This window comes from Athene cunicularia (genome assembly GCF_003259725.1).
Source record: "Athene cunicularia isolate RWA chromosome Z unlocalized genomic scaffold, athCun1 chrZ_part1, whole genome shotgun sequence".
NCBI lineage: Eukaryota > Metazoa > Chordata > Aves > Strigiformes > Strigidae > Athene > Athene cunicularia.
This window is the reverse complement of record NW_020799142.1, coordinates 35,310,715-35,335,160: the sequence shown is the minus strand read 5'-3', so window position 1 is coordinate 35,335,160 and position 24,446 is coordinate 35,310,715. Positions and strand designations below refer to the sequence as shown.

General features: G+C 45.1%; 1 protein-coding gene across 1 annotated transcript in view; it reads right to left on the bottom strand.

The window, feature by feature from the left end:
• TCF4 (transcription factor 4) overlaps positions 1-24,446 on the bottom strand; it is a 210,418-nt gene that overhangs the window by 136,933 nt on the left and 49,039 nt on the right. The window contains exons 3-4 of the mRNA XM_026865874.1: positions 4,419-4,480; positions 1,942-2,038 (exon numbers count right to left, since the gene is read on the bottom strand). Of these exons, the coding sequence (XP_026721675.1) occupies positions 1,942-2,038; positions 4,419-4,480 (159 nt within the window). The remainder of the gene's footprint in view (positions 1-1,941; positions 2,039-4,418; positions 4,481-24,446) is intronic.

The following is a 24,446-nucleotide window of genomic DNA, read 5'->3' as shown; positions in this document are numbered from 1 at the left end:
CCATTCGCACATGGCACCGAAACAGCCCTCCCAGCCAAGGCCCTCCGAGGCGTTGGAGAGGAGGGAAACGTGCACACATCCCAACAGCCAACCCTCCTCCTCCTCCAGCCTTACGCCCCGTGCCCAGGAGCGGAACAAAACCAGGGAGTAAAGGGCTGCCCCGATAAGAAGAGCCCACTCTAATTAGCAGAGAATTGGAGTAAAGCACCATTGCAAACCTCCGCGGGACGCAGCCGACGGCACACACATCATTGTGCAACAGCACCTTCCCAAGAGCCGTCGGTCGCTCGCCACACGCTTGCACACACGTTAATCTCCGCGTGTAGGAACGTCACCGGTCTCCTCTGCAGCTCAAATTATCAAATCTCACGAAACCCACAAACTTTCAGGGCACCTCGGGAGCAGGCAGCACGCGGATGCTGCCCAGGGCTGGAGCAGACGCCTCCCGCTCGGGTCTGCGGGGCCGCGACTGGGCCGGGCCAACCCTCCGATGGTGACAGGAGGGACCTCCCGGAAACATCAGCGTTTCCAAAGGTCCTCATCAGAGTATTCCACAGCTTAATTCTTTAACCGGGCGTCTCTGAATGTGTTTTTATAAAACAACTATTTCTTAAACCAAACAAAACTTGTATTTTCACTAAGACCGGCAAAAACAATCAGAGTCAGGAAAGAGATTTTTCTGTAACCCAAGGGCAGGCAGAAGAGAGAGAGTGAGAGACTTTTAAGTTCTAAAGACTCAAATTAAAGGTTAAACTAGAAAGCACCACGCGGCCCAGTGGGTTTCACAGAAGTGTGTGGCTATTTGCAAAGTGTCTCTGCGCACTACCTAAGCCCCATGGCGTGAGTTAAGAAGGGAGTGTTGAAATTTCCATGCTTTTTTTGGCTTATATCAGACCCTTTAAAACTGTTGTAACCATGTTTTGTACGTGAATACATACAAATGACTACAAGCTCCAACATTGTCCCATATGTTAAACAACTCACAGATATTTCCCAATATTAAAAGACAAGGCATATTTTAGGGACGTATATTAGAGCTGAAGAATGATATATCGCAGTTACAGCTCCATGTTTTTTTTGGCTCGCGTTCAACCCTTTAAAGCAAAGCATTTGGTTAGTTCATTGACAACTGCAGAAGAAGGGTGTGATCTTGGCCAAGCATAAGCATTACTAATATTTTTACATCATATATTTACTTTAACCAAACTCATTTATCAACCGTAATAAAGAAAGTAGCTATCATTCACTTACAAATAATTACAGCCTCTCTTCATACTGCTATGCTGTTTGCTGCTAAGCTAAATGATTATTCAGGGGTGTCAAAACCTTCTATCGTGGGGTGTGGGGTGGAAGGAGGGTCCCTGCCAAACGCCCTGGGCAAAATCTCACTCCTCTAAAGCAGAAGAGGCTGCAAGTGCCCTCGCCTGAAATCCAGGAGCCTGCAGCTCACAGGTCCCAGCAGGCAGCGATCCATCAGGCTCCAAAACAAACAATGGCTCCAGTGTCCCTCACCAGTTATTTATCTGTTCCCTTTTGTGAACGTATATTTATCAGATTTTCAGAAATCCTTTTCTACTTTAAAAGTCCTGTTCAGAGCATGTCCTTATTTTCTCTGCCAACTGACCACTTCTCTGAAAAGGAAAGGCTGAGCCTTAGGAAACAACCATTTAACTCTTTCAGCAAATACAGCAGCTCCTGCATCAAAAGCCCTATCCCTCTCACAGCAAGGAAACAGAGTCTGTTCGATAAACATCATCGACGTACATCTGTGGATTTGCATGATAGCTTAAAAAAAAATAAATCATCAAACTAAAAACGCACGTTCCCACCCTTACACCGAGTACAATCAACCCCCCCAAAAATGAGAATGAGGGATTTTATTTCTGGTTCACTTATTCCACTTTCAACAACGCGGTCAAGTTAGGAAATTCGATTTCTTACTTTGTATTCTGGAATTGACAAAAGGAGGAGAGAGATTGTCATGCGACCCAAGGTCTCTGCTCGCCATATGATCATAGTGAGTCCCATCTCCATAGTTCTGTTAACAAATCAGGAAAAAACACAATTTTACAAGTTTAAATGGCATTTTTTCAAAACCTACAGGCCTATTTCCCTCCTAACTTTTAAGCCAGCTAGAAGAAATATTATTTCCTTTACTGTTTTCCCCTATTGATTCTGCTGGAAGCGATATGTTCCAGAACATTTTTAAAGCTGTTTCAAATTTTTATTTCATTAGTAATTGACTTCACTTTGCTGTGTGGATAATCCTGAATGGGTGACTGAGATGAGGTCCTTGGAATTTCATGCAGGGCAATTCTGCATAAAGCCCTCTCAGCATAAAAGTCTTCTTGCCCGTAACATGCCCAAGAATAGCAAAGAAATGCTCTTTTTAACGTTTTGCTTTTTCAATCTATTTTAATGTTGGAATTTGCTGTCTTAATCACCTCGCTGCTATATACGTGCACTGGACTATCAAAAAAAATTTAATTTTTTTCGCAGTGGGTGTGGAAGTTACTTCTCACTGCAAAAACCACCCCACGTACCACTCACCCTTTGAGCGTGCCATTCTGTGGGTGGCTAGCAAGGGGCAGCCACCCCCTCCCGCCCTGCACCCCCCTCAGTACTCCTCCTCATTACCCGCGGAGTCAAGGACGTGTAAAATCCTTGCCAGGATCGGGCTCTTAATTTCCGAAACAGTCTTGGAGTAACCTTCTGCTTTCAGTCACTCGATCAGCAAAATCTTAAATTTAACTACAGATATTGCCCAAGCGCAGCGGTTATGTAATGTTTTGTTTCTTTGGTTCAGAAGAACTCACGAGAAACTAATTCTCTCAACGTGGAAATACCATCATCATTTCACAAAGGAGGAAAGAGAGGGAGGTCAGGCTGTTTGCAGAATAACACTGCAAGTTAATGCACAGGCTTGATTGAAACTCCAGAATTCTTCCCAGGCTCGTGCTCTTTTCTTTATATCTCAAAACTTAATTGTACACTCACATTCAAGTTTTTGCATGCATAAATAATTGTGTGTGCAAATTTAGAATTTACTTTTCAAAACATTTTTCCCTCGGAAGCAATACAAGTGTCAAGTAAAAAAAAGGGATAAAAATAAAACTGACAGATGTGAGCAGTAAATGACGTAATGGATGCTAAGCAGGATGGAATAAGAAAAGGTGTCGGGCTTCCCTCCCTCGGCGGCAGGGCCGGGGTCCCCTCGCCACGCTCTAAGTGGGGGACCCCCCATCCATCCGCCAAGGGCAGGACCTGCCCCGAGGGGAAAGGACGGGCCGGGGATGAACAGGGCAAGCACATTTCTCCTCGCCAGACAGACACTGGAGGGCACGGAGCTCCCGGGAGCGCTGCTCGCCAGCCCCGATCCTTCACGTTAATTAGAAAACAATTAAAAAGCAATTTAAACAAACTGTTTAAATAAGGGCGTAAGTAAGAGCGAAGCCACTTTTTGCCCAGCCTAAGTGTACTTCATGCGTTTGCAGGAAGTAAATAGAAATAATCATCCTGGTGTTGAAGCACCAGCCGTGCCAGGCCCCGGGGATGCTCCGGCTGCGGAGTGGGGCCGGCGAGGCCCGCGCTGTTCTGCTGGAAACAGCATTTCCTCCCTCCCCAGGGAACCGCTTCTAGCTCCTGAGGTGCCTAAAAAATTGGGGTAACTGTCCCCAGCCACAAGCAGAAGGACTGAGCCCAGCTATCCTGCAAACCCCAGGCCATGCTGAGCATCGCCGGGCTGGGGAGTGGCTGGGTGCCGGCCGTCCCCCAAGGGGGAGCCCACTCAGTGTCCGCTGTTGGGGGGACACACACGTGCCAAAACCACCCGGCTTGCAGCCCCTGCCCGAGGAGGAGAGCTTGAAACCCCCCGGCCTGAGGCACGGAGCGGCTGAGTGGGAAGGGCAGGGACGTGGTGGGACAGCCCTGCCACGCTGGGACAGACCCGGCGGCCCCTCTCCAGCTTTGCTGCCCTGAGCTCGGGCCCTGGGGTGGCCACAGGTGGCCGGGGAGTGGCCAGCAAGTTGAGGCCCTATCCTCAGGCTCGGTGACACCCACAAGCCCTAAAAATCCAACTGCGGGAAACGAAACATTCAGTAACATCATCTCTGCTCCACCTGCACTCTGAGTAGTGGCGGGGGTTGATAGGGCCTAGCAAGAAAAAATGGTTAATTAACATTCTCGCTACCTTTAGAAGTAGCAGAGCAGGTGCCAAATTCAATCACAGAATCGGGTTTAAATGTTAAAAAAAAAAAAAAAAAGAAAAAAAAGAAAAAAGCCATTTTAAAGAGAAGACAGGCTACAGCCGACTTTGCATGCCCATTTTTCTACGCAATCAGGTGTAAAACTCGTATTTAAGATTGTAAATTTACATATGTAGGAAGTCTGGTTTGGGGAAAAAGATTAGATATACTTACCCTGGATGGACTAGGATGTCCTGCATTCCCCCAGGACCCTGAGCTAGTTCTGTCTTCTACATCTAGGGACAAAAAAGTTCTTTAGGCTTTATTGCAATAATTCTTTCCTTTTGTATAGGCACTTTTAAATTAATGTTTCAAATTAATCTCCTGTTGCCTTTAATTAAGAATCAGGCACAGGGCTACTACGATGGTAGTGGCTTCTGACCCACTGCTTAAATTAACTCATTTAAATTCACAGCAGAAATGAACCGGACCCTCAGGAACCTGAGGTTTGAACATAAAAATTACTTCAGCGGCTCAGTGTTTCTCGACACTTTAAAAAGTGACTGAGCTGTACCAGTTAAAAACCCAGCAAAACCTCCAGCACAAAACCAGGTATTGTCAACCAGTAAAAAGAAAACATGATGAAACCAGAGAAAACCTAGCAAGGAGGCAGATTTGGGGTAAATGTACCTCTCCCCACCTCACCTAGGCTTCTGCTGCAGAAAAGCATTTACGCACGTACTTGTACCTCCAGAAAAGCCCGTTCCAACAGCCAAGCACGGAGGGGGCATTTCCCTCTTTTCCTCTATCATTTGATAGAAAATGACTGGGTGGGAGACACTCCGGCCAGCCCATTTCGGGGTGATTTGACCCCTTTTCCCCCTCTGTTTGCGAGGGCGCCTCTAGGAACCACACGTGCTAGGCCGTGGTGGAACCGGCTGCTCGGGTATGGACCAAAACACCAGGACTCCTCCGAGTCCCTCCTGACTTTGCAACACCACGCAGGAGGGTCTCAGCCTGCCATTTTCTTGGGGGCGTTTATCTGCGCGCCCGAGGGACAGCCTGGCAGTCACCCCGGGAGGGCGAGGTGGCCGGCGGTAGCCAGCCATGGCTTCCGTACGCAGGAGGCCAGCTGGACCGCAACACTGCCTTTTCCCTGACAAAAATCAGGTCACGGGCACATTCCGCATATGAATGCTCTCCACATTTCACAATTCCCAGTATTTCTTCTCTGATGCAACTATTTTTATTCCACTTTCCCCAAGTCTTTCCCAGTATTGTCAAATAATCCAATTTATTGTTAAAACTTCCTCATGATGCTGAAAGCTCTTTCAAACGTGGAGGCTACAAAAAAATTTCAAAAAAGAGACCCACGCAGTAGCTCCTTCCAATGTTACCCCAACTACACAAGGCTGTCCCTCTCGGGTCCCCCCCAACCAAGCAGCGACGTGCCCCCCGCCCTGGGCTGGCCACGCTATTCTTGAGGTCCAGGAGAACCCCCGAAGTTGTCTCCATGGGGTATCACTGACACCGACGTCGGAAGATCCACACCAGCACCCTCGAGTACGCCGGGACGCGCTGGCGCAACGCCCGCCGACACAAAACCCCTTCCTGAAATGAGCTGGGAGTCTCCTGAGACTTTCCACTTGGCTAAAAACTTAATGGTTAAACATACCGCCCGTTCAGCGAGGCACTCGCGCGCAGGTTTAATGGAAGCCGGTGAATAATTCCACTGAAATCACAGCCCGCTCTTGTGTTAATTCAAGTAAATGAGATCACTCATGCTTAACGTTAAGCACATCCTTTAGTACATTGACGGACTGGACCATACTGCTTAAACCCATTACTTTTTTTACTTACAGTATGTTAAACATCAGGAAATGTGATTGACATTGATCTATAACAGTATTACTGCACATTTCGGTGCTATTTTCCAACATACTCCTGTGTACCCACCCGCATTCTAATGAAATAATACTACTGCTTGCCTTCTGCCATGCACAAACAGTAGCATTAATCTAACTGGAAAAATACATATTTGTCTAGAGAAACTTTCTGTGAGCACTGCTGAAGACGAGGCAGGCGAGCAGCTCCCTTTCCACCCGCATCGTGTCATCCAGACTTCTGGGATCGGTGGGAACTGCAGTTGTCTGAGAAGCAGATATGGCCATTAGCACTTTAAAATACGGGTGCCGTGACCAAATCTGGTTGATTTCCAAGATTAATTTTTTTTTTAAAATAAGAAAAAAAAATAATCCACAACCCACAACACAAAAAGCCCACACATTTGTATAGTTTAATACTTTCCCCCAATTACAATTCCTATTATCTCAATAACAGATGAACGTGTTAATAGCACAAGACACTCTTAGGTAAATATTTAATTAAGCTCCAGAAAAAGAAAGAAAATGTGTATCATTTACCTGACAGATCAGATCAACCATTCTATTAGGTTAATTAGGCATATTTTTAAAAATCATTTGTGTTATGTAACAGGCAATTAACTCTGTAGAGCCCCGATCCATCGCTTGCTAAAAACCAGTGGATATTATCCCGTTGGCTGTGATGAGCATCGTCCCACCCTCGAGCGTAGCTTCCAAAATCCACCCGCGTGCACAACAGCTCAACCCTCGGGAACAGCCCCCGGGGGACCGGGCACCCACCTCCGGGGGGGGGTGACAACCCCAGGACCCACAGGCTGGGCTCCAGCCCCGCAGACCCACAAGCCCACTCGCGGGCATGGAAAACAGAGGGTAAAGGACAGAGCCAAGAGCCCCGCTTTTGTGAACGTGGAGGTGTTATTCACGTAACTCCCTGCTAGAAACTTCATTTATTAATATACTGATTTTCTGTAAAAGTCGTATTATTTTAGGTTATCTATGTCATCAAGGCCCCTTACACTGGCTCACAGCACGATTTACGTTTACAGGCTGCCGTACTCTACATTTTTATTTCTATTTTAAGAATACAGACGCTGTGGCCTTGGGCACTCTAAGGCGCCACCTAAGGTCACCCTGTGGAGGGCTGGGTTCTGAGCCGTAACCCTCACGTGCTGGGGCTCAAGAGGGACAGCAGAGAGGGAAGGGGACATCCCCACACCTGCCCGGGCAAGGGGCACACTTGGTTGCCAAGCCCTTCCCTTTGGGAGCCCAGCACTCCGCTCCAGATGAGTCTTCTGTCTCCCCTCCCACACGACACTGGGCCGACACACTCGATTTAACCCACCCGTGGCGCCTCATTTGAGTCACATACTTCAAACCCCATTTTTTTCAGACTCGCGCTCCCAAAGATGTCCAGTACTTTCCAGTAGCACATGGAAATTCCAGCTTCACGGCCAATTTCTGGATGGTCCCAATGACGTGAAAGGAACTATTTACACACTTGCAGTTAAACGTATGTTTTTGTGGCGAGCTGAATTCCCACCCTCTGTCCTTTCCGTCCTCTTTGCTCCGTTATCCCTGCCTCTCCCTTGAGCCATGTGAGCAGAGGGCACTACCAGGTGCTTAAAATAAGAGGGGAATAACACATCTCAGGGCTGGGGCATTCCTGGTCTCCATAAACATCCCAGACCAAGGCCCTGGGCACAGCTGAGACTAACCCAGGAAGCCCTGCCTAAGCAGGGGGAAGCACGGCCAAGCGGGAAGAACAGTCCTGGGCAGGGAGAGGGGCAGCTTTTGGGGATGCATCAGGGGAAGGCTGAGAGTAAAGACATGCAAACATCATTCTTCATCCCCAAGCATATTACATCAGGTGGAGATGAGGAGAGTAACCTTACAGAATCATTCTGTAAAATCTGCCTAGACTCCAAAACATTTAGCCATCTCCATTTCAGCTGAAAACTCCTTGCCCTTTACCTTGTTTTAGTCTGAGCCCATATAAGGCTCAAGGTCTTCCACCAAAGTTAAAAGTTCTGGACTCTGATCAGAAAACAACAAGCAATGGCTCTTGTGCCTTATCTTCAGGGGTCGCGTCTTCGCTTTCAACCAATTTTCTTTGTATTTAGACTTAAATGTGCAAACTACACTATATTACTCTGCAAAACATCAATGAGAAGGCTTAATTAAGTAACACTGACAGATAAATCCATTTCTTTTGCAGTAATCAAATCAAAGCAGGTTGACATAACACAGGAACTTAATACAGTTATTCCCTTGTAATTGGAAAAAGGCCCTTTACTTCTCATTAAAGCAATCTTCTGGGTATTGGCATAATAAGAAGGCTCAGGGCTTTAATACTGCCCTATAAAAGCCCCAAGATACAGACCCCTTAAGCAAACATGCCAGATTATCTAATTCCTTGATCACAGTGGAACATGTAGTTATTGTTTTAAACTACTAATTCTTTATCTCAGCTACAGACAAAAAGAAGGAACTCAGTCTGAAACACGTATCACAAAGCTCTATAAAAATGCAAGCTCTAGCTAGGGAAAAAGATGCATTTTCAAAAAAACCCACAAACCAACCGAATTACTTCTTCAGCTGGGAAACTGAGAGCTTAGCAAGATGAAAATTGTTCTTGGACATAAGCAGTCATAAAGAGCAAATAATAAAATACAGATTTATTGCATTTGTGAACCTGCTGAAAAATACTATTCCCTGTATTTTGTCAATGGAAGCAGAGCTGGGCAAAGCCTTCCTGCTGCTGCTGGGCTCTCCCCCACTGTCGGAGGCACCAACTGCCTCCAAACCCCCCGAGCAGCCCGGCTTCTCCCCGGACCCGCCAGCGGATTCGGTGCGTCCCCGGCGCGGGTTATGCCCTGCACGGAGCCCTCGGCCACTCCGTGTGCCCGGGGCCGAGAAGGGCTTGGTGGTGGGCTACAACAGATGGGCACCTCTCTGTCTCTCTTCATCTTCTTTACGATGGTGTGATCCAGCAAGAGTCAAAAGCCAGCTGACTTCTGTCCCCCTCTAACCAGCCCTCAAATCAACAGCGCTTCTCCCTCGGCAGAAAAGAAAAAAACCCTCACTAATTACTACCTAGTTAATCTAGCCTAGTTTACTAATAATTTAGTATGACAGATATGGCAAGACGGTTTGTAAGCTCCTAAACCTAATTCCGGAAATTTATTATGTACCCTGTAAGTACTGCCACTTAGGTAATTAGGACAGTGAAACCCTAATGACACCAAAGTCAATACAAAATTCTCCAGTGACTTATTCTCAGAGCTTGGATTTATCCCAGAGTGCATAAACCTGAACACATATGTAATTTTCTCCAGAATCTGGCTCCTGTAAATTAACCTCACTTAATCACAAGCATTAGGCACCGCGACGTTACAAAAAGCAAATCATCACGGACAGATTTGGTCAGTTTTTCAGAACGCAATTCATACGTGATTAATTATCATGACTTAAATAACTTAAGCTTCACGCAGCATCTCAGAAGTTCCATCTAAAAAGAAATAAAACTGGCATTTAAATGGAATCAAACCACTCCAAGCATTTTAAGCAAAGAACCTGGGAAAAGCATATTCAACTGAATCCAGCAAAGATGTTCAGTGCTGTAGAGAGATTGGCTGGATTCAAATCTTATTACTTCTATTAATGATCTGGGGAAAAAGAATTGCAATCCACATCGATTACACCCGTGTTGGACGGTACCGCAACTTCAGGGAGGCTGCTAATGCTTAAGGATCAGGGGGAAATCCAGAGCACAGATTTTGGGGCCAAAACCTGCACTTATGCAGAGGAACGAGTTCTAGAAATCCTCCGGCTGAGCAGCCATCTAACCCTAAAAATACTTTTCAGCAGCCTGCAGAGTTCTGCTTCTTGCACTGAGTCTCTCTTGACTTCTATGAGAAAGAGGGATGCTTGCGGAGCCCCTGAGGCACTCCCCGCCAGCCAAGGGCACCCCAACTGTCCCCAGCAAACACAGACAGGGCCAATTTCAGCAAAATTACAGCAAACAGTGTCACTATGCACCACAAACGGGGAGGTCTGAGCCCTCTGGGGTGCAGGCGATCGCTGAGACCTCCACCACCTCTGCTTCAGAGAAGCAGCAGACTCATCACTGGATGTCTTCAAATGGCCTCCGTGCTCAGGACATGGATAAAGGTGTTTAACACGCACCTCCCAGCTCCAGAAAAGAAAAGAAATTCCGATTCAGATGACCTAAAGGGCAACTCACTGCCTAATACAATGCAACTTCAAATTATTTTCGTGGTAGGCCACACTACTTGACTTTGGCCATAATACCCAGTCCCTTGAATTGCTTTTGGTAAAAGCTTCCTTGAATTCCTTCAGGTGCAGCCAAACAGAAACTTTAGAATTAGAAAAGTAGTATTTTTTTTTTCCAGAAAAGCACATAAACTCAGGAAAAAAACCAACACACAAAAAAAACCCCACCAAAACCCAAACTCAAAAAACAGCCCACAAAACAAACTTCTCTTTGCAGAAATAATCCAAACAAATACTTGGGAAATCATCCAAGACTGCAGCAATAACACAGGACAATAAACTAGATGACTCTGGAATGTAATTTTGTTTGAACCTCCCACCACCTCCAATAACAAATTCGTGCACATACATAAAATCACAGGCTAGGAAATTATATTCTCATGCTTTACTCTGGTAAATAGGAACACGGGTACCACAGGCATTTTGCTCATAAAGTCGGGGGGGAAAAAAAAAAAAAAAGAAAAAAAGACAACTCAGACTAGGAAAAGTAACTAAGAACTGTTCAAAAAAAGAGGTGCCATTTGAAAGATGATACATAGGGAAAAAACGGTGTAATAAGTATGCACCTGGTGTTAGACACAGTAACAGCAGTCTAGCAACTAGGTGAGATAATAGAAGAAAAAAGCACAGTGGTGGATCTTGTTAATTTTATAGCAAATTTGATTAGGACCATTGATTCCTCCACCATTCACAGACACACACTGCTTGACCCCGCGGCGGACGCGAGAAAACTTCCCGCTGGAGCAGAGGGAGGTCGGGTTGGCACTCCCCCCTTCCAACACCATATAAATACACACATGGAATAATCTGGCCACTACGCTCAAGAGAGTAAACAGAATGAAGAGCTTTTTTATTTTTTTTTATTGGATGTTCAAGTAGTAAATTGAGCAGAAAGGGCAAATTCAGTTTTCATCAACTAAACTTCCTTGCTCTGAGAAGACAGGGGTGAAATTCTACTTCAATTAAAAAGTGTCACCTTTAGTATTTGTGTTACCCTAATTCAGAACAAACAATATTTCATGTTTAAGACAGCAACATTCCAAGAAGCAGCACAATCAAAATCATGACATTTAACGAACATAGTAATTCAGGTGCTCAGCGAGCTGCCTGTACTCAGAAGCGTGCCTGTGAAAAATCTGGCCTTTATTTATCAGTTTCACAGCAAGAAATACAGAATTATGTTTCTTTAACTTTACTTTAACTCAGCACTAGGCCATATTCTTTCAAAGGATCTGAATAAACTACGTATCAAGCCAAAGATAATTCTTAAAGAACGGTCATTTCATGTGCAGAAGTGCAAAATAATATTTATTGATATGATTATTCATCTTTGTGGCTCTGAAATAGAACTGCATTACTATAATTCCAAAATACTGTAAGAAACTTGGAAAATGTTAACATATAAGAGCATAAAAATGCTTAAATTGATGACTTTTTCCTCTTGCGTGAATAATTACAACATATATTTCAGAGAAGCCAAGTGCTGTGCTCCTGAATTTACCTATACAGCAAATGGGGCAGGTTCTGGAAGACCAGATTGACAGGCAAATCTTCCAAATGCTCGTCGGTGAACTCAAAAGTCAAATTATTTAAGATGCTTTTCCAAAGCAGAAAGGTAATATACCACAGTCAAAATTAATACATTTGCTTAACCTCCCCAAAAATGCTGTAATGTGTTTGCACTGGGAAGAGATGCCAAGGAAAACGGTGGTTCCTGCCCAGCGCTCAACTCCTGCGGCCGAGGAGCGGGCGTCTTCCGGAGGCTGTGCTCGTGCCAGGCAAGCCCTTTTGCTCCAACATGAGGAGGGGGGCCTATGAACCCCAACAAACCTCCCAGCCCTCGCACCCTGCACACTTATCTCCCCCCCATCCACGTCCGCTCGCCCCGAGGGCGGCGGTTCCGAGGAGGATACGGAAAGTTCAGCTTCTCCAGAAGAGCTGAAGAGCGAATGAAGAGGAAACCGAAGCAGCCTAACAAAGGCCAAGCCTTTGTCCACCAGAAGGCTGGTCTGGCAAGGGCTCCTGGTCCTGAGCATCAGCTCATTTGTACCACCGTAACACCACGTTACTCAGATTTTACACACTGTGCTCTCCCCAGCTGGCAACCAAAGGGCACAGAAGACACTAGAACTACGATGGAAAACCCAGCGGTGAAGCTACAGAAACGTGGCACAGGTGCACGGGGAAGGGTAACCAAGGCAGCTAAGGAGGAGCCGGGGTGACAGCTGAGGAGGACAGGAGGGACAAGTCCACGTTTTCTGGGGAAAGGGTGCTCAGAGCTATGAAAATCCCTCCCTGGTCTGGCTTTTACGGGGCCAGGTTGGGTGATGGAGAAGAACAAACGGATATAGCCACCCTCACCAGCAGCAGATGACAAAAGCAGTTAGTGTAAAACGGAAAGCCAGACCTGGTTTTCTACCAAATTAGCTCAAAAAAGCTGATGGCTGTTGTGCTCCTGGCACGCCAGGTGCTCCTGCACCGACGCAGACAGACTCTGAGTTTGTGGGGTGGGTATGAGATAGGGGCTGATCCCTGAGGGGGCCTCAACACTGAGGTCTCTGAAGAAAGTTCTTTGGAGAAAGAGATAACGGAAAGGGTGAGGATCACAAAGCATCAGCTGCTTTTTAAAAAAATCATTTTAACACAGAGAATCATAAATGCTAAAAATACTAAAAAAAAAATTATACAAAAACACTGAACGTGTGTGGCAAGCAGTGGTCTGTTTGCAAACCAGGCATTTCACTTCTGCAGTAATTCAGTCGGCAGGCCTCTACCCACGTCAGCAAACCCCTTGATGCTAACCCTGAGCATCCCCCCAGAAGAGACTGCCAAGGCGGCCGAGTTGCTGATGTGATCCAAACCACATCGAACAGTAAACGGAGAAAGACATTCAGATGTGAATCGTATCTTCAAGGAGAAAAAAAAAAAAAAAAGGCTATTAAATAGTATATTAACCAATGAAAGTATTTTTTTAACAGATTTAACATTCAAAATATCCTCAAAGAAGGAACAGGACCAAGATCTCCACAGGAAATAGATTTTTTTTTTGTACACATACCATACTCACATGCAATTAGCATTTCTCCTTGTAAGAATTACCGTTGTGTCAAAAATGAGAAGGGTGGGAAAAATCCTAGACTCTAATTACGATTATTATCGTACTTAGACAAGTACGATAAACAGATACTTCGGGATTGCTATTTCCTCTTTGTGCCGTGAAGCACCTTACAAACAGTACGTCAGATTCTAATACAAATTAAGTTAAACGCACTCGTTTTGTGGATCTTTTCTGCTGTTCTCAAAAGAATTCCTTTTTCTCAGAGTATTATGGGAGTTTTTTAAGAATTAAATGCAAAACAAGCTCAACAAAAAGTGGCAAAAGACAGAAGAAGGATTAAAGAGGAGTAGATCAAGAGGAGGATAAGCTGGTCACCTGGACATTTGGTAAACTGAAGGATTGGCAAATTTAAAATGCATATCCACTGATGCAATCTTTTTTGAAGATTTTTGCTCTAAATATCATCAGGACATGATAAAAAAATAGACAGGGAGGTAAATCTGGAAGAAGGGCAGTATGAAGCTTGAAGGTGACAGAAGTCATCAAGGACTGACTTCATGGAGAGAAAGGAGCCAGGAGATGGAGTCACGAACAAAAGCACAGACTGTGAAGGGCCATGGAAACAGGGGAGAAAACTTAAATATGACATGGGAAACAGTGGGGAGACAATAAAGGGATTTCTGAGGAGTCGAATGTGGTTTCGGAATCAGACAATAGCAGGGATGTTGACAGACTGCAGGCACAGGACGGCGAGAAGTCGCACCAAGTTCAGGCAACAGTTCGGGCTCGAACAAGGGAAGAGGAATCGGGAAACCAACTCCACGCACCTCCCGCACGGGGGAAGCTGCATATCATTATCCTTCCAGGACAGCAATGGAAAGAGATTCAAAATGGGAAATTTCTACTACTTATTTGATAAACAATTTACTATTGGTTTGCTCAAGGGATTAGATACAAAGCTTTAGGTTTGGGCGTTTGGTTTTGTTTGGTTTTTTTATTTTCCAAGAAGTAGGACCAGCTGCCAGATATATACAATACACTTCGATCGCTTCTGTTAAAGCCACAAATAATTAGAAAATTCATTTGAATCAGATGGTCATTTTATTTCCTGCCTCAATTTCCAAAGTCTACACAAATATCCACGGACAGTCTGAGGCTCCACTCAACAGCATTTGCTATAAAACGTCAACAGTGTAAACAAACCTAAACTGTTCTCAACCTCAATATTCGTAACAAAGCACTGCATTGTCCTGCTGTCGGATGAGGTCATAAAACCTCACATTGTATTTAGGAGAGTTACATAAGCTATTTTTTAACACACTTATGACATAGACTTTGTGCTTGTAAAGCCAGATGACTTCCACATATCCATTCCATTTTGTAACTTCAGCATTTAACCAGTTTTTAGCAGATCGGCTGGAGCTGTAAGCAGATGGTAAGAAATCAAGTTTAAGGCTCTAGTTCTATTGCTCTTTCCAGCCTATCACGTTACTGAAAGTTCGATTTTGTTCTGATTTTGGACAGTCTGGGGATAGGGAGTGCTGTGGGAGAACGGTTTCCTGAGCAAAATGAGTCTTTTTTAATTTATTTTAACCCGAGGAGAGATAGACTTTAGTAGGAAAGTGTCTGTTTCTCAGGACTCTTTCAGTTATGAACTGAATCTGGTTTATAAACTGTGGTTATCTAATTAATTTACTGTGCATTCATATATAGTCAATAATAAAGTACTTAATTTTCACTTGAACCCGATAACCTAGAGCACTCCAAAATTACAATAATTAAGCACGCTGCTCCAGGCAAAGCGCACACATTCTGCACCATAACCTAGAAATAGTTAAGATTTACTTAAACTTGTTTAAGATTTACTTAAACCCGTTTAAGAATTACTTAAACTCTCCTTGTATAACAGTTTAGGAAGGTCAGTTAAGTTAAGGTCAGGCCACTTAGGACAAGCTGGTTGATTGGAGATAACTGCTGACTTCCAGGAGGGCTCATTAAATAACCCTCAGCCTTCTCCATCACTAATGTCTACACCACGTTTCCCCCTTTCTCCCGCAGCAGCACCCCGACACCCTCCAGTTACAGCCCCGCGCAGCGCCAGCACCCACGCACATCTTGAACTCAAGCGAGGGGACGGAGGGGCTGCGTCCCCGTCTGTAAGCATCCCCATCACCTAGGCAGTCCCTTGGCTTCTCTTGCAAATAACAATTACCTCAACAATTAAGCTGGGCCTCACCCGCCCGCCCTGCAGCTCAGAAGGCCTCTGCTTCCCAAGGCCGGCGTCAAACGCCTGGCTGCTCATCTCCTTGCTCTAGCACTAAGACCAAGAGTCAAAGGTTACCTTCTTATTTTAACATTCGCTTTGTTCTCTTTCTGGGAGAAATCTGCATTGAGCTTCTAAATAACTTTTTTTTTTTTTTTTTTTTGTTTGTTTGTTTGTGTGTGCACATGTTTATGTAGTCTATGAAAACACGAGCTTTATAAGGGAAATCTGAATGCAGCTAGAACATTCTGATTTTCTGTGAGACACGACCACATAAGACATACTACAAAACACGTTTACATGTGGAAGAGAAAAATCATCGCAGAAATCCAACTCGGGCACCCAACACCATCTGAATGATTTCATATTTAACCACCTTCGATGATTTTTAAGCCCTTTTTTAGACACCAAGTGCCACTAGTCAGATATACAGATGGAATTTTTGAAGGAGTTATGTCTACTTATATAATAACACTCCAAAAGCGTGTCGTATCAACGAGAAACGTCACACTTCAGCTGCGGTAACGTTTAGAGAAAATACTGCTGCCCGAGATAAGGCACTCAAAGGCTCCGGGCAGCGGAGCGGCACGCGCAGACATCCCCGACTCCAGGTAGCCCCTCTCCTGTCCCAGGAAGCCGTAGCAGGAGCTCACCAGAGCGTTTTCTGGGCGGAAAGGGGCTGCAGCAGCCCCGGCCCCGGCGCGGCGAGGCAGAGCAGTGCCCACACCAGGTGGGGCTGGGCTTTCCTGCAACCCACCTGGGTGGGTTTTTTTGGCCAGCACAGCAGAAATACCACAATATATGGTTTACTGAGTGATGAAATCTCAGGGAACCCCGCGTGTCAGCGGTGAAGAGAGATCCCTCGTTCCGAAGGTTTGTATCCCAAACACTAACACCCCACACAAGGACCCCAAACCCTTCTGGAAGGGCAGAGACACGCAGAGGGAAGACGCGAGCGGAGAGCGCGACGGCGGCACAGCCCGCGCCACGTCTGGACACGACCCGTGGGCGAGAGCACAGCTCTTACTCAGTCCTTCCTCCACACTCCAGCGGAGGAGTTTTTCCTGCAGCTCATTGTGAAGGACGTGGTCCGGTATTGTCAGCGACACAGTGTTTCAAATGTTGGATTTAACTCTTAATTATCAAAAATAATATCCAAGGAGTTTGATTTACAAGGAGCGCCCCTCTCACAAATTGCTAAAATAAGCTGAATAATGGTATGGAATAGCATTTAATAATTTGCTACCCAGTTACACCACATTAGTAATCTCATTAACAGTTGGCAGCAACGCTGCAATATATCACAACAATCTGGGGAGGGCACCAGGGCTCCCACAAGGCAAGGGAAAAGAACTACCAGGTTAATGCTCTGCTCATATAAATTAAGATTATTTCACGGAATAAGTCAGTCTAATAATTTATAGCATCGTGTAGAGAACAGCACATCTAGCACATGGTAGGTACTCGTAAGATCCACGTGCCCCGATTTGAAAAGGAAAAAATGCCCCAAACTATTTTCTCAAACTTGATGTAGGCCATTTAACTATGCAATATTATATTTCAATATAAATACAGAGGAGACACACTGCCTTCAGTGGAAACCAGGGGAAGAAGCAGGAAGATGGACATTTTCAAAATTAGGTAGTATGTTTAGGTGCTGAAATAGCTCAACAAAAACTTAATCTAGGCACCCTCAGGTTAAACCAGAAATTTCGATAAAAACCAGGGTCCTGGCATCTAAACAGGACTGGAAATGTGGTGTGGAACTGCTCAGTGTGGGACAACGTTATGGAAACTGTAACTGAAGCGGAGACCCGACTCTGCAAACAGGATTGATGGTAAAAGCACTACAAGAGCAGGGCTTTTTCTATGTGTCTGAGTGACAAATGATAAAAAAAAAAGTTACTCTATGTTTTCATTTGTGTGTAGCTTTGCTTTGACTTAAACTGTCTGTAACTACTGACTGTTAAAGTTGACTAGTGGCTTTGAGGTTGTAAAAGCAAATAAATGAAACTCGCAATTAATGGAATCAATCCAGTGGGTTTAATTCCTCTCTTTTCTGCCTGTAAAACCTCAAAGCAGAATTTAGCTCTAAATAAGCTGTCAAATCCTTGGGGAAAGGGGTTAATTTTTCACCCCTCCGTGCTGGCTGCGGAGCCACAGGCGCACCATCACCCTTCTGAAGAGGAAGGCTGCAGGGTCTCGGGCCGTGCCCGGCTGCCACCGCACCATCGCCACGGAGTCACAGCCAGCAGCACGGGGCAGAGCTGGGCAAGTCCTCGGTGCCCTGTGGTGGCACCAAACCCACCAGCCAGAGCCCAGGAATTTCCTCCTCTGCTTTGCTCATCTTCTAACCCGTCTCTGCAGCTTCCCTCTCCGCTATGAATCACCACTTCTGCAGCAGGAGCTCTGCTGTGTGACTCACGGGGGGAAGGCTGGCTTCTTGCTTCGTTAAAAAGAAAGAAAAAAAAAAAAAAAAGCATTAAAAAATGCAAACTTTTTTTTTTTCTTCCCACTTCTGAGTGGGGAATAAATACAGCGATCAGCTCGTTCCCTTTGAATGGACAGCTCAGAATCAGGAGTGCATCTGCTCGAGCGGGTTCTGTATACACTTCAATACGATGCTGTTATCTAAACCAGATTTTTTACAGACCACACCAGCAGCTGGGTTTTGTACCTCTCTGGCCAGTACATGACTGGTTAATTCCCAATATTTATGTTTCTTGGAAACAGAAAGATTAGCGAGGAATGTGTAACTGGAAAAAGTTGAGGTAGGAAAAAAAAAGAAAAAAAAAAAAATCGCAGCAGAGAAACCAACCAAAAAACAACCCCCACCAGTCCGGCTCATCCTCCAAGCGGTTGTTGCAAAAGTCACAAATTATACCAACGGCAGCAAATAAAAGATACTGTCTTGATTGCAAACCATGCAGATCTGATGAAAGGGAAATCAAACATAAACAGAAGAAAAATACCTAATGAAACCAAAGGATATTTTCTACTAAACTTGTAGTCTTTGGAGAACAGCACTTTAATTTAAGCCTACTTTAGAATGACTTCATCTATATGAAAATTACATTAAAACTGCCCTAGAAGTATTTGCATTTAAAGTGTATTATGACAGCCCTTAGCAAACACTTCCTATTTACTGGACACTTGCTATCTTAAGACAATCCGTATGTTTCTGGACAAAGAATATCAACAACAAGGGGGGGAAAAAAAAAAAATCTACCAAAAATCAATTCAACAGAAATTTTCAGTGATCTCTTACACTGCGGTGCAAAGGGGTTTTTAAAGCAAAGCAAATGAGTTTGTCATGTTTTCAAGGACATGCTGGTTTAACTCACCCAGTTCAGGGCAGCCATTGGTGGTAAAGATAAACCACTGGTGAAAGGTTAGTGATGGCAAACGACTGGCTTTAGTGCCCTGATTTGGGCTTGGAACAACTCTGCCATCCCCAAAGCTTTTTAAAATTCATGTGACATCAGTTCATTAAAGCTGTAAATTGGAATTAGATGAATTTGATGGCCAAGAAGAGGCTCTAGTTACCCCAACAACCGCCCTAAGCACGGGTGTATTTCCTTCTGTACCTTCCTTCTCAGAGAATTTACAAGGAGAAAGAAAGGGATTCAGACACGTCAGCCCCAGGCGTGTCCTCTCTCCAACAGCCATCAGCGTGCAAGATTTCACATTTAATTTTCAGTTTTCCAATTCTCCAGCACTTTCACAGCTGGAAAACACGAACCCCAAAAGCCTATTATCGGCATGCCCCAATTATTTCAGTGTCCTGGATAAAAGAGTTCCTCACTACGGTACATGCAGATACACCTCGTATAAAAAAAAAAAAAAAAAACCAAAACAAAACAAGCCTTAAACTTTGGCATTTAGCAAAGTTTCCTGCGGAGCAGCCGCAATGCCACCCTGCCCTGCTGCTGGAGTCCCCAGGGGACACAGCTGTGCCCCCCCCGATCCATCCCAACCTCCCGAGGTCCTGGTGCTCCAGCCCACTTTCTGTCCTGCCCTGGCTCCACGTTCACATGCTCAGTGCGCTGCGCCGTGGCCTTCGACACCAATGAAGCAGAGAGGAAGCGAAGAACCCACACAGGAACCCTGCGCCCCAAACAACAGTGTATTCACACTCAACACTCTTCTGACATTTGGCATTATTTGTCACGTCACAATATTACTAAAAATACAAATCTCTCTTTTTTTTCTCCCCAAAATACTTCTGACGTTTCCATGAAAGCTTTTTAGGCTTCCCTTGATCTTTGAGGGAATGACTCCTACCCTTCCTCATGCACTTGTTTTGAAGCTGCTCCCCCACCCCTAACAAAAAGTCATAGACATCCAGTAATATACATTAAATCAAACCATTTCAAACACCTGACTTGAAAAAGACTGAACAAAAGCATTCCATCATTAGACAAGACTCATCTTTTCTGTCTTTTATTATCGCACTCCAATGTCGTGGGCTAGATTTTGCTTGGGCTAAAAACTCCTCCTTCCTAAAATACATCCTGCAGTTCAACCAGAAGTTGGTATCACAAGTTACTGACATGTTAGAAACCATGGAAGCACCTGAGAACGGAGGAATTAGGGCTTCTCCCCCTAAAAAGGTGTCTGGATCAGTAGCCCAACTGAAGTGCCTCTACACCAATGCACACAGCATGGGCAACCAAGAGGAGGAGCCAGAAGCCACTGTGCAGCTGGAAAACTAGGACATGGTTGTCATCATGGAAACACAGCGGGATGACTCCACAACTGGAGTGTTCCAACGGGTGGCTGTAAACTCTTCAGAAGGGACAGGCAGGGAAGGAGAGGCGGTGAGTAGCCCTGTGTGTTAGGGAGGGTTTTGATTATCTAGAGTTTAGTGACGGTGACGGTAGGGTTGACTCTTTATGGGTAAGAATTGGGGGGAAGGTCAAGAAGGCAGATATTGTGGTGGGAGTCTGTTACAGACCACCCAACCAGGATGGAGAGGCGGACAAAATATTCTCTAAGCAGCAGAGAGAAGACTCAAAATTACTAGCCCTTGTTCTCACGGGGGACTTCAACTTAACAGATGTCTGTTGGCAGTACAACAGAGCAGAGAGCAAACAGTCCAGGAGGCTCCTGGAACACGTGGAAGAGACCTTCCTGACACAGCTGGCGAGCGAAGCAGCTAGGGCTGGTGCCCTGCTGGACCTGATGCTTGTGAACACGGAAGGACAGAGGCTGCCTTGGGCACAGCGATCACAAAACGATGGGGTTTGATTCTTGGAGAAATAAGGAGGGGGGTCAGCAGAATGGCTACCCTGGACTTCCAGAGGGCAGACTTTGGCCTGTTTAGGGGCCTGGTTGCCAGAGTCCCTTGGGAGACAGTCGTGAAGCACAAAGCAGTCCAGGGAGGCTGGACATTCTTCAAGAAAGAAATCTTAAAAGTGTTGGAGCAAGCTGTCCCCACATGCTAAAAAGGAATACCACTGGCCTGGCTGAACAGAAAAATGTGGCTGGAACTCAGGAAAAAAAGGAGAGTTTATGACCTTTGGAAGAAGGGGCAGGCAACTCAGGAAGACTACAAGGTTGTCATGAGGTTATGCAGGGAGAGAATTAGAAGGGTCAAAGCCCAGCTAGAACTTAACCTGGCTACTGCCATAGAAGGCAATAAAAATATTTCGATAATTATTACAGCAAAAGGAGGGCTAAGAAAAATCTCCATCCTTTAATGGGTGTGGGGGGAAAGAGAGTGACAGAGGATGAGGGAAAGGCTGAGGTACTTCATGCCTTCTTTGCCTCAGTCTTCAGTAGTAAGACTAATTGTCCTTGGGGTACCCAGCCTGCTGAGCTGGAGGACAGGGAGCAGAGCGAAGCCCCCGTAATCCAAGGGGAAATGATTAGTGACCTGCCACCCCGCTGAGACACACACGAGTCCGCAGGGCCGGATGGGATCCGCTCAAGGGTGCTGAGGGAGCTGGCAGAAGCACCCACCAAGCCACCTTCCATCACTTCTCAGCACTCCTGGCTGAGCTGGGAGCTCTAACTGCCGTTAGCAAATGTGACACCATCTACAGGAAGGGCTGGAAGGAGGAGCCAGGGACCTCCAGGCCTGTCAGCCTGACCTTGGTGCCCAGGAAGGTTACGGAGCAGATCACCCCGAGTGCCATCACACGGCACGTTCAGGACAACCAGGTGACCAGGCCTGGTCAGGAGGGGTTTATGAAAGGCAGGTTGTGATGGGTTAACCTGATCTCCTTCTATGACAAGATGGTCTACCTCTCCAGCTTAGCGTGGTCCCAAGCTTTTCAAAGAAGAGTGTCGGTCTCTTTTCCCAAGTAACAAACAATAGGGCATGAAGAAACGGCCTCAAGTTGCCCCAGGGGAGCTTTAGGTTGGATATTAGGAAAAATTCCATCACTGAAAGGGTTATTAAGCCCTGGAAACGGCTGCCTGGGGCAGTGGTGGAGTCACCATCCCTGGAGGGATTTAAAGGACACGTAGATGTGGCCCTTGGGGACGTGGTTTAGTGGTGGCCTTGGCAGTGCTGGGTTAACGGTTGGACTCGATGGTCTTAAAGGTCTTTTCCAACCTGACCAATTTGATGATGCCGGAGTTAGGTCGCATTCCACATTGCTGAACCCAAAGAGCTTAAAATGAAACTTGCTTTCTTTGCTTTCTCTGTTTCCTTTAGTTTTTACAGTGCATTAAGCTTGGCTCATGCTTTTTTGCTTTTCACGGCATGCAAAAGTTAAGAGATTTCCTTTTGGTTACGGAGAAAAAAAAAAAAAGAACAAATGCCAAGATAATTGCATCATTTTTCCCCTGGTCAAATTAAACACCAAATATTGAGTCTCGTGGTTCGATGTCAAATTGGCAACGCTGCTCAGGAGGATCACAATGCTCTCTGTTGACTTAAAAAACCCCATTATTCCCTTTCCACTCTATCTACCTTCTCAAGCCCAGATCACACTAATAATTAAGCACTTAATGAACAAGAAATTCCAGGAAATGCCCTGTGTCTATAAGGCATCACAGAACATCTCCAATGAGAATTACGCATTTTGTCTAAAATCTTAATATACATTATACGTAGAAAAAACTAGAGAACATCCACACACAAAAAGTATCTGTTTCAAGGCTTTAAAAATCACTCCCTAGATGTGAGAGTCACATTTCCAACATTTCCTGCAACATCACAGCACAACAGCTCAGCTTTAGAGAACCATTTACTGTTTCAACTCCTCAGCATGTCTCCCCGTTAAACCGAAACACTTTACCAATGGAAAGGAAAATGCATGTTGAGTCGTATGCCCTCTTCAAAAGAAGGGATAAGTAACACAGGTGTATATATATATATTTATCAACTGAGCACATTTTGGGAGAAAAAAAAAAAAAGAAATGAAGAAGCAGAGGACTACATTTTATGGATTTTTCATTATTTAGTATTTACAGAAGAAAAAGTCTATTCATCTTCAACGATGCCACAAATTACTGATGATGCGTTTAGTTTTGGGCATTATGGAGCAAACGTAATGCCTTTTTCTTATTCCAAGCTGTGTAAAATTAATCCTATATTACACCCTTGGAGTTTGCTCAGGTATTTGAGGACAGACAAGCAGAAGAGGAACCACAACTTTTCACCCTCGTATTGCTGCTGTACCATCACCGTAACCGAAACTTCCCTGCTGGCACCCAGGAAGCCTTTTCTCCAGAAAATTAACACGGTGAACTAGCAACATCCAGGCACGGAAACAGTACAAACAGGTTATGATGACAACTGAATCGGATGTGTAACGCTTTAAGTGTCTACTAATTCTGCACTGTAATAGAAAAGCTTAAAAAAAAAAAAAAAAAAAGCATGACATCCACATGAATGCCAAATTAATTCATTATGATCAGTGCTACCACAATGAACACCAAATTAATTCATCACTGTAGAATACACAAAGCACTACCCACTCGTTAAGACTTTCTGACGAAAAAGAAAAGGCTGCCTTCCTCAGCAGATACAAGGTCCGTGGTCAGAGGTAAGGCTGACTGGCGGCACGGCCGGCTCTCTTGCTCGCTGGGAATCCTTCCCTCACACAGAGTGTCCATCCACCTGCTCCTTCACCATCCATGCCGAGGAACAGGGAACCCTCAACACACACTCACTTCCCTGGTCCACAAGGAACCACTAAGGAAACCGCCTTTCTTCAAACCTGATCGTTCCATTAATAATTTCCATTCATTTTCTCAAGGCTTGCTGTTCTTACACGATAATAACAAACACCAAATATATCGGCAAAGCCTCTTCAGTCTTCAATATCTGCCCTGAACAGCTTATTCTCTCAAATGCATTCAGGCCTTTTGACCAGACTCTTTCAAGGCACCGTAACTCAACTGTACTTGATGAAACAAAAGTCTGAGAAATTGTCACTTCTGGAAAACTTCCACTCTTCCACGAGCAGCTGAGGCACGACTGCAAACCTTGAAGTTTTTGCCAGGGATAACTTACATAATGGCAGCATTTGATTTTGAACTGAAAGATCACTGAGCGAGGGTCTCTTGAAGCCTTCTTCATCTCCTACCTTCTGAGGCTCTGCCCTTTGCTCGTGCAGCATCTGCTATTTTTCAGCCTGACCATATGCTCGTAAGAAGCTCACAGGGCTCCAACTCTCTCTCTGTTCCCAAGAAGGCCACAATCTCTTTGCAAAGGAACTCATTAAAAAAATTAATAAATTCAAGAACTGCTTGTAAGGGAAGAATGGAAACCGTTTCAGCATCTCATCCTCCTTGCTGGACCCTGAGGC